Raw genomic sequence first — 10991 nt, 5'->3', positions numbered from 1 at the left:
TTTTCTGAATTAACGAGATAATTATCTCAGAAAAACAGAGCAGAATTATTTTTTTCCATGAAAACTTTTCTCAGAATTCTGAGATAATTATCTCGTTAATTCAGAAAAACAGAGCAATTTTTTTTTCTCAAGTGAATGCATTACGCTTCCGTAAACTACTACTGCTACTACTACTACTAAAACTACTACTACTACTAACTACTACTACTACTAAAACTACTACTACTACTAACTACTACTACTACTAAAACTACTACTACTACTAACTACTACTACTACTAAAACTACTACTACTGAAACTGCTACTACTACTATTACGAAAACTACTACTACTACTAACTACTACTACTACTAAAACTACTACTACTACTAACTACTACTACTACTAAAACTACTACTGCTACTAACTACTACTACTACTAAAACTATTACTACTGAAACTACTTCTACTACTATTACGAAAACTACTACTACTACTACTACTAAAACTACTACTACTGAAACTACTACTACTACTAAAACTACTACTGCTACTAACTACTACTACTACTAAAACTACTACTGCTACTAACTACTACTACTACTAAAACTACTACTACTGAAACTACTTCTACTACTATTACGAAAACTACTACTACTACTACTACTAAAACTACTACTACTGAAACTACTACTACTACTAAAACTACTACTGCTACTAACTACTACTACTACTAAAACTACTACTGCTACTAACTACTACTACTACTAAAACTACTACTACTGAAACTACTTCTACTACTATTACGAAAACTACTACTACTACTAGGCTACTACTACTTCTACTACTAGGCCTACTACTTAAACTACTACTACTAAGTACTACTACTACTAGCCTACTACTACTAAAACTACTAAAACTAGTACTACTACTACTGCTACTATTATACTAATACTACTACTAGGCCTACTACTAAACCTATTATACGATTATAGTACATATACTGTATATGGATACGCATTTATTATTATTGTTTGCATGTATTTGCATTATTGTACTGTCTCTATAGTTTTATATTATGTACATTACCATTATTTTTTATCTTATTACCTCTTCTCTTTATTATCTTCTTATTACATACATACATACTTATGTTTCCCTGGTACTGTTCTGCCAGTTGCTGCCCAAGGGGATTAATAAAGTGATATCTTATCTTATATTATCTTATCTTACTACTAGCTATACTATACTACTAAAACTACTATTACTACTACTGCTATATTACTACTACAAGTACTGCTACTATACTCCCCCTGTTACTGCTCCTCTGTTTTCGTCTTTTAGACCAGTCAACAGTTGTGGTATTAGCAGGTTTTAGCGTAAAATATTCTGATGTATAAAAAACAGCCAAAAAGGGATAAAAATAATGATGCAAATTCAAAATTATACAAATCTGACCCGCCGCTGCCCAGGCCAACAGGAGTTATGCGGTGTGACCCGGTCCTGTTTGAAAGGCCCACTGTGATGTTCTTATATGATTTTTATTGGCTTCTATTTTCAATTTAGTTTAAATACAGTTCAATTCAGTTTTGATAAGTGATGCGTCAGCACAACAAAAAAGCATTTTAGCAGAACAGGTCGGCTTTCAACAAGAAACTAATGAGAGCAGCAGGAAGGCAGCAGCTGCTCCGGGTCAGAGCGTCCAGCTGAACTGTTCAGACCCACACCTCCACCTCCCTGTGTCTGTAGCTGCACCCCCCCCCCCCTCCTCTCTGTGTCTGTAGCTGCACCCCCCCTCCTCTCTGTGTCTGTAGCTGCACCCCCCCTCCTCTCTGTGTCTGTAGCTGCACCCCCCCCCCTCCACCTCTCTGTGTCTGTAGCTGCACCCCCCCCCTCCACCTCTCTGTGTCTGTAGCTGCACCCCCTCCACCTCTCTGTGTCTGTAGCTGCACCCCCCCCCTCCTCCTCTCTGTGTCTGTAGCTGCACCCCCTCCTCCTCTCTGTGTCTGTAGCTGCACCCCCTCCACCTCTCTGTGTCTGTAGCACCCCCTCCACCTCTCTGTGTCTGTAGCTGCACCCCCCCTCCTCTCTGTGTCTGTAGCTGCACCCCCTCCACCTCTCTGTGTCTGTAGCTGCACCCCCTCCACCTCTCTGTGTCTGTCTGTAGCTGCACCCCCTCCTCCTCTGTGTGTCTGTGTCTGTAGCTGCACCCCCTCCACCTCTCTGTGTCTGTCTGTAGCTGCACCCCCTCCACCTCTCTGTGTCTGTAGCTGCACCCCCTCCACCTCTCTGTGTCTGTCTGTAGCTGCACCCCCTCCACCTCTCTGTGTCTGTAGCTGCACCCCCTCCTCCTCTCTGTGTCTGTAGCTGCACCCCCTCCTCCTCTCTGTGTCTGTAGCTGCACCCCCTCCTCCTCTGTGTCTGTAGCTGCACCCCCTCCACCTCTCTGTGTCTGTAGCTGCACCTCCTCCTCCTCTGTGTCTGTAGCTGCACCCCCTCCTCCTCTGTGTCTGTAGCTGCACCCCCTCCTCCTCTCTGTGTCTGTAGCTGCACCCCCTCCACCTCTCTGTGTCTGTAGCTGCACCCCCCCTCCTCTCTGTGTCTGTAGCTGCACCCCCCCACCTCTCTGTGTCTGTAGCTGCATCCCCTCCACATCTGTGTGTCTGTAGCTGCACCCCCTCCACCTCTCTGTGTCTGTAGCTGCACCCCCTCCACCTCTCTGTGTCTGTAGCACCCCCTCCACCTCTGTGTGTCTGTAGCACCCCCTCCTCCTCTCTGTGTCTGTAGCTGCACCCCCTCCTCCTCTCTGTGTCTGTAGCTGCACCCCCTCCTCCTCTCTGTGTCTGTAGCTGCACCCCCTCCTCCTCTCTGTGTCTGTAGCACCCCCTCCTCCTCTCTGTGTCTGTAGCTGCACCCCCTCCTCCTCTGTGTGTCTGTAGCTGCACCCCCTCCACCTCTGTGTGTCTGTAGCACCCCCTCCTCCTCTCTGTGTCTGTAGCTGCACCCCCTCCTCCTCTCTGTGTCTGTAGCTGCACCCCCTCCTCTCTGTGTCTGTAGCTGCACCCCCTCCTCCTCTGTGTGTCTGTAGCTGCACCCCCTCCTCCTCTGTGTGTCTGTAGTTGCACCCCCTCCTCCTCTCTGTGTCTGTAGCTGCACCCCCTCCACCTCTCTGTGTCTGTAGCTGCACCCCCCCTCCTCTCTGTGTCTGTAGCTGCACCCCCCCTCCACCTCTGTGTGTCTGTAGCTGCACCCCCCCCTCCTCCTCTCTGTGTCTGTAGCTGCACCCCCTCCTCCTCTCTGTGTCTGTAGCTGCACCCCCTCCACCTCTCTGTGTCTGTAGCTGCACCCCCCCTCCTCTCTGTGTCTGTAGCTGCACCCCCTCCTCCTCTCTGTGTCTGTAGCTGCACCCCCCCCCTCCTCCTCTCTGTGTCTGTAGCTGCACCCCCTCCTCTCTGTGTCTGTAGCTGCACCCCCCCTCCTCTCTGTGTCTGTAGCTGCACCCCCTCCACCTCTCTGTGTCTGTAGCTGCACCCCTCCACCTCTCTGTGTCTGTAGCTGCACCCCCTCCTCCTCTCTGTGTCTGTAGCTGCACCCCCTCCACCTCTCTGTCTGTCTGTAGCTGCACCCCCTCCTCCTCTCTGTGTCTGTGTCTGTAGCTGCACCCCCCCTCCTCTCTGTGTCTGTGTCTGTAGCTGCACCCCCTCCACCTCTCTGTGTCTGTCTGTAGCTGCACCCCCTCCACCTCTCTGTGTCTGTAGCTGCACCCCCTCCACCTCTCTGTGTCTGTAGCTGCACCCCCTCCTCCTCTCTGTGTCTCAGCTGCACCCCCTCCTCCTCTCTGTGTCTGTCTGTAGCTGCACCCCCTCCACCTCTCTGTGTCTGTAGCTGCACCCCCCCTCCTCTCTGTGTCTGTGTCTGTAGCTGCACCCCCTCCTCCTCTCTGTGTCTGTAGCTGCACCCCCTCCTCCTCTCTGTGTCTGTAGCTGCACCCCCTCCTCCTCTCTGTCTGTAGCTGCACCCCCTCCTCCTCTCTGTCTGTAGCTGCACCCCCTCCTCCTCTCTGTGTCTGTAGCTGCACCCCCTCCTCCTCTCTGTGTCTGTAGCTGCACCCCCCCTCCTCTCTGTGTCTGTGTCTGTAGCTGCACCCCCTCCTCCTCTCTGTGTCTGTAGCTGCACCCCCTCCTCCTCTCTGTCTGTAGCTGCACCCCCTCCTCCTCTCTGTCTGTAGCTGCACCCCCTCCTCCTCTCTGTGTCTGTAGCTGCACCCCCTCCTCCTCTCTGTCTGTAGCTGCACCCCCCCTCCTCTCTGTGTCTGTGTCTGTAGCCGCACCCCCTCCTCCTCTCTCAGAGTCAGGTGCATCAGACATCACAACATATCAACTAGAGAAGACACAATCACATGAGATGAAACTTTATTGATCCCTGTGGGGAAAGCAGGTCGCTGCAGCTGCAAAACTAACAGGATTCAGCAGGGAAAAGGAAGCAGTACATAAACACACAAGTAGAATCTAAAAATAAGCAATAAATATAGTGGAAATAATAAACCAATAAAAGCAATGAAACAGAGTATAAACAATTGGGTCATATAAAACCTATGTTGCTGATTCCAACTTGTTGAGCGGACTGTAAAAGTGGAAAAGAAGTGGATTACATAATGATTTGGCTAAATAGGAATCAATAATTCACACATTTCCAGTTACATGTAAAAAGAAATACAAAAACAAGTACAGCAATTATATAAAAAATACTTTATTACACAGTTGTGGCTGCACGAATACCTGCAGACAGATCACTCCTATGTGTGTATGAATGGTTGGTGACCTATATATATATTAGTTCAATTCAAATATGCTTTATTGGCAGGACAGGAAAGAAGCCCAACAAGTGAGATAATATTATAGACATTAACAGATCAGGTCGGGTTTATCCTGGTCCAATAAGCTCATAACCAGCAGTTTTAAACAGAGAAATCTAAAAGTCTCATTTGATCTTATCATCGTGAGACAAACAACCACTAAATAAGAACAAAAAATCACTTATTTCAGAAAACATTATTATTTTTTCCCCAGACTTGATGTATACAGTACTATAAAGATTTATGTCAGAGTAAAAAGTTCTAATCACAAATAAAATAGTCTGTAAAGTGACTTTAGGTGGTTTTACCCTCCATCACATCGCTCACTTCACTTTATTGGCATGACTGTTTATCAGAATATTATTATTATAAGTTGTAGTGGTAGTGGTGGTAATAGTGGTACACCTGTACTTGTATTATTAGTTTCGTTTGTATTTAATCTCGTCATTCAGAGATGAAGTCATTCATTGTGTGAACTCATATTTCCATATTACATAAACACAACCAGAGAGAAAACCTCTCTCCTATTGGCCGGATGAACTGTCCATCAAGAGGTGCATTGCATCACTCTGTCACATACCTGCCTCTGATTGGCTAATCGTGTGCCACTAGGTCTCCCAATCGTCTCTGATTGGCTGATCCTAGATATTGCCCTACATGGTAAAAGATATTTCGCAATCGGCTCCTCTCCATGTTCCAAACAAAAACAGTCCGAGCTCAGACAGACAGGATTTAACTCCAACTTTTTACTTTAACTTTTTCTACTTTGACGGACGGCGGATCCTCCTCGCGCTCTGTGAAGGTAAACTGTGGATAATCCGCCTTTTAAAATCATTCTAGGTCCGAAAAAGAGCGAACAGTTAGCTTGTTAGCACTAGCGGCTAGCTGGCTAACCGCCTGGCTACATGGGAGATAGTACGTAGGCTTGTAAAGAATAAGGTTAAAATGTTGTTTCGTTCATGATAGCAGCTGGATAAATAAATAAATAAATACTCCAGCGTCTGTGTTCAGACTGGGGGAGCTGCCGTGACACAAGGCGGCGGATCATCTCCGGCTGCTTTTGAGCGAATAAAAAGTTATTATTCGGAATAAAGCGCTCGGAAATGCAAAATTCATGGACTTAACGCGAGTCGTATCAACTTGTCGGATGTGTCGGGCTGTTTGTCGTGTTTTGGCAAAGCTTTCCATTCCACCAAAAGTCAGGTTTTGCTTAGCCCTGCATGACTACGGAGTTCCCCTCTCCAGCACAAAGAGAGCTGATGATGCAACAGCAGGCAACACTGGAGCTGTTGTTTCACCCGGAGCGCTTTGCCCTGCGCACAGCTGACTGGCTACATAGTAACGCGTGGACCAATCAGAGGAGCGCAGCTAATTGGCAGTACAGAATAATAATCCGTCTAATTATCATGTCAGATGCCCGCTGCTTTCTTGGATAACAGGGTGGGATGTGATGTTACGCAGCAGCGGGCGGAGGTGGAAACGGCAGCATGTGATGGACTGACGTCACAGTCTGAGTCCATCCTGCTGGTGTGATTTAATTTGACATTTATTTGAAGCATTACAGTCTAATGCTAATCTCAGCTGTTTCTGAGTGATGGAGCAGATGAATCCATGGCAGTTATGTAAGGATGTGATGTCAGAGAACCTGAAAGTGAAACTAAATCTGTCCCTCCTCCCCCTCCCGTCCCCTCTCCTCCCCCTCCCCTCCCCTTCTTCTCCAGGCTCCATATTCCCCAGCGGAGCTCCGTGACGCCGAAGGCTTTCGTTCCTCCTCATTTCCTCGTATCGCTCGCCCCCCACCTCGACGCCCCGGTCCTTGCGGTCGGTCGGACAGCAGCACCCGTAGGCAGCGGATCCAAATGAGCAGGCCGTCGCAGCCGAAGCTAACCGCGGCAGACCACAACGGCGTGAGCGTCATCCAGAGCCAGGCCCACGTCGGCGGAGCCCCCGCAGCCTCCTCGTCCCTGCCGCCGCCCGTCTCGGGTCTGCAACAGGTTCCCCAGCTCGTCCCCGTGAACCCGGCGTCCGGAGGCGGCAAGGCCGTCCCGCCCAGCAAGATGAAGAAGCCTCCGGCGGACAAAGACAGCGACGAGTACAGACAGCGGCGCGAACGCAACAACCTGGCGGTGAAGAAGAGCCGCATGCGCAGCAAGCAGAAGGCTCAGGACACGCAGCAGCGCGTCAACGAGCTGAAGGAGGAGAACGAGCGGCTGGAGGCCAAGATCAAACTGCTGAGCAAAGAGCTGAGCGTGCTCAAAGACCTGTTCCTGGAACACGCCCACAACCTGGCCGACAACGTCCAGCCGCCGGGGGGCGCCGAGGGCTCCAGCCCCGCCTCCAACAACAACAACAACAGTAACGGCCAGTGAAGGGGGCGGAGTCAGAGAGACGTTTGATTGTGTTTGTTGTCGGTTCGATCGGCCGAGCGTTCGCCTTCTGGGAGCTCCTGTCACTTCTCCTCTTGGAAATACGCCGTCACATCTTCTTCACCGTTGTTTGATTTAGTGCGTTCATATGTGATCACTTGAGAATTCTGACTACATCTGGTCAGGACCCCCCCACACACACACACACACACACACCCCTCCACCACCCTCATCCCCCACTGCAAAAACTTCCAATAATTGACTTTGTTATAACGTGAAATGCCAATACGTTTGAACAGCCACATTGTGTTCCTGGTTCCTGAACCGCAGGACTGTTCTGACAGGCGGAGTGTGAACTGAACTCCTCCCACTTCGTCACAATGAATTGGAAAACCGGATCGGACCGGATCGGACCGGCGACTCGGCCTGCAGCTCGAGTCTGTAGGAATCAGAACACACTTCCTGGTTTTTCCCTCATTCAAAAAGATGTAAACTTCCCATCAGTCATCTGAGCGGACAGAGTCTGTACGTCGATGACATCACAGATGCTTCCTGACTCTGACTGCGCCGCCTCAGCTGCGGGACGAAGATGTAAATTCTTAAACTGACTGGTGTTCCCCTTTAAAGATGTGTATTTTTTTTTGTTCTAAATACAAAGAGTTTTTGAAAACGTCTTGACAACACGATTTTAAAAAGCAAAAAAAAAAAAAGTTTCATTTTAAGGTTGTGAGTACGTTCACTACATGTTGATGCTTAACAAAGTAAGGTGGTTTTCTACAGGCTGGGTAACATGAGGCTGTGATGTGTCTTCATTACATCTGTACACTTTGATGTTTGTGTCTAAATTGAGTCAGTTGTGTCATTTTGAAGCTGTTCAGATGGTAAGAGGGTAGAAAGACAAAGAGAGAGAGAGAGATCTGCTGTAGTTATTTCTCCACCCACCCCTCCCCCCCCCCTCCCAGCTCCAGACAGATGTTTGTGGGATGGGCGGACCCAGACACCCCAGCTTTATCCGGCACTTGACTGGGGATTAGAGTCAGGACTCTCCTGGTGGCGTCACGAGCCGCAGCCTGATCCCAGTTGATCCCAGATCAGTTTTAAACCGGGCCGAAGCCGGAGCCGCTTCGTTAGCCCTCTGCTAATTGGTCCTGGCAGATCGGGACAGGCCCGACCCGGCGGGCAGCGGGACGTCCAGCCAGCCAGCCAGCCAGGCGGTGCGGTGCGGTGTGTATCGTGTCTTCAGCAGACTTTGTAATTACTAAAGCTTTGCTGGGTGTGGATTGTTTCCATAGGATTGTCTGTAAGAAGCTTCAGTCATCATCATGTAGGAGCGTCGTGTGTGTGTGTGTAGATGTGTGTTTCTCGGCTGCGAGCCGCACCAAGCACGGCCTTTCCTTCCTTTTCTTACCGAAGGCCCGGCCAAGTCGAGACCTTTGAATCGCATCTTTTCACTAGTTTTTCTATCCTTCATTTTTCTACACTTTTACTCAAACAGCAGCATGTTTAGAGGTCTATTTGCATGGGGGAGCACTGTTGGAAAATGTAATTGCACTCAGAAAAAGAGAAATGGTAAATCTGGCATATTGACAGCATTCTGTGCAGCATGTTCTGCAGATCTTTACTGAAAGTACACTAAATTAGAAACAACTCAATCCTGTTCTGATATTTTCTGCAAAATGGCTTTGCAATATTTCCACGGATATTTGACATATTTTGCTTTAGTATGAATGTTGCTGGGCAGCATTTCTCTTAGTCGTGACTTGCTTTTTTTATAAGAGTATCTTGGGGTAACGTGCATTGTAAATTAAAATTGAGTATAAAAGTTCAACCATGTGTTTTGATTTTTCATTCCAAATGTGTTTTATGTTCCTTTCGAGAAGAGTGGAACAGTATTCAAAGAGTTTTAAAGGGAGTGATCTCAAAGGATCGGTACAAGATGAGACTTGAGATAGCCGGAAGATTTATTATTATTGTTCCATAATGTGCCAGCAGTCATTTGGACGGTAGGTAGGTAGGTGACAGGGGGGATATCTCAGTATCTTAATTAAGATTGAGATGCAGATTAAGCCCAGCCTTGACCCAATGAGCTGGATCACTGCTCATTTACAGCTTCATCACATTAACCTTTTACTGTCCAGGCAGGAGCACAGTGACGTCTCCAGGTCCTGGAGTCTGGAAACGTCTTGAATCATCTGAACTCAAGGCCTTCAAGAACTTCAGTACAGTTAAATAAAACCTTTGAAGTCTTAACTTCAGTTGTAGATGAGTTAAATATGTTTTTCTGGTGCAAAGTCAGCCCATTTATGCAGAGTATTCTCATCTGTCGACAGTTTTCATTTATCTCACTTGCGAAATCAGTCTATTTTACTCTATTTTACAGCCCAGTGAGCCTCCCAGCCTCTTCAGCTCAGACCTTCACGAGCCAGATCTAGCCTATTTTTATGTCAGCCTGCTCTCAAGGCTGAGTAAATCAGCTTATTTAAGCCTGATCAAACAGCTGGGGAAGGGGGCGGAGCCTGAGGCGGTGACTCAGCAGAGTGGTGCGAGTCGACCTGCCACTCAGACACAATGACACACTTATTCACATTCTTAGCTGATTTTCCATGTCATTTAACAATAAATGGCTATAAATGTACACAAAATTTAAGTTCTTGTGTTTCTATATCAACATCCCATTACCTTTTTTTTCCCCATTACCACACTGTACCCTTCTGAATGCCATCTCCCCGCCTCATGTCCTGCCCCAACATCCTGTTTCAACAGGAAATGCATCACATTAAGGAAGCAATATGTCCCCAAAATGCTGTTTCATTGTGACTTTAAAGGTCACATTGAGCACGTTTACATGGACTGCAATATTCGGATATTAACTCAATTAAGACAATACTCTGAATAAGACACTGCCATGTAAACAGCATTTTCTGATTACCTTAACCCGAATAAGGTCATAGTCAGAGTAAGCAGTAGTCGAATTAAGACGTGTAGAGTATTCCGATCTTAGTCACGTTATTGAAGTGCATTGTAGACATGTAAACACCTTAATTGCATTATGACGTCCTATCGGAGTTTTCGCAGCATTTTGCGACACGTACGGCAATCCAACTGCTTGACGACGCACGCTGTAGCTTCCAGAGAGTGTTGCCAACTTGTTTACAGAAGAAAAGATGACTGCCACCGGTAAAAAGAAGTCCCAACATGACAGAAAGGGTTTCAGGTTAAACTCCCGAGGGAAACTCGGACGCAGGACGTCGGTAGGTCATGTGGGCGTGCGTCTTCAGTCGTTAATCGGACTATGCTCTGTAGCATGTAAACAGGAATATGAATGGAATATTCTATAAGCAACTCATGTAAACACCTTAATCGAAATATTGTCTTATTTAGAATAAGGTCAATAGTCGGATTCTTGCAGTCCATGTAAACGTAGTCAGTGAAACAACAATGAACACAATGAAGTGTGACGTTCAGTTTTCATGATTCACTTTCCAAATTTCCGATCAGAATAAAGTTCTTCATGATGTTCTGCAGATAAATGTAGTTTAGCTCAAAGTTGAATTGAATGAGTTAAACTGAATGAATGTGAAGACCAAGCCTCACAATACTGGGCCCTGATTGGCCTACAGCAGCGGCTCCTCTAATTCAAATGAGGTGAACCTGCTGAGTGGAGGCTTTCCTGTTCAAATGCTGCAAACTGGACCCTGATTGGATGGTCTTCAGTCATTCTTTAGTGAGGGAGTCCAGTTGTGATGCGTTTCCTGGAGTCTGACACCGATTGGAGTTTTGAAAATACAAT

General features: G+C 47.2%; 1 protein-coding gene across 1 annotated transcript; it reads left to right on the top strand.

Moving 5' to 3' along the window:
* Window positions 1-4761: 4761 nt before the first annotated feature.
* On the top strand, window positions 4762-9029 carry cebpg (CCAAT enhancer binding protein gamma). The gene is made up of 2 exons (XM_071913691.2): window positions 4762-5637; window positions 6557-9029. Exon 2 carries the CDS (start codon window positions 6695-6697, stop codon window positions 7202-7204), a length of 510 nt encoding a protein of 169 aa, XP_071769792.1. The 5' UTR covers window positions 4762-5637; window positions 6557-6694; the 3' UTR covers window positions 7205-9029.
* Window positions 9030-10991: the final 1962 nt, after the last annotated feature.

This window comes from Centroberyx gerrardi, chromosome 1 (genome assembly GCF_048128805.1).
Source record: "Centroberyx gerrardi isolate f3 chromosome 1, fCenGer3.hap1.cur.20231027, whole genome shotgun sequence".
NCBI lineage: Eukaryota > Metazoa > Chordata > Actinopteri > Beryciformes > Berycidae > Centroberyx > Centroberyx gerrardi.
This window is presented reverse-complemented; position numbering and strand designations above follow the sequence as displayed.

What these genes read in the sequence shown, in the direction of transcription:
- cebpg (XM_071913691.2), top strand. Translation starts at nt 6,695, where the DNA reads ATGAGCAGGCCGTCGCAGCCGAAGCTAACCGCGGCAGACCACAACGGC.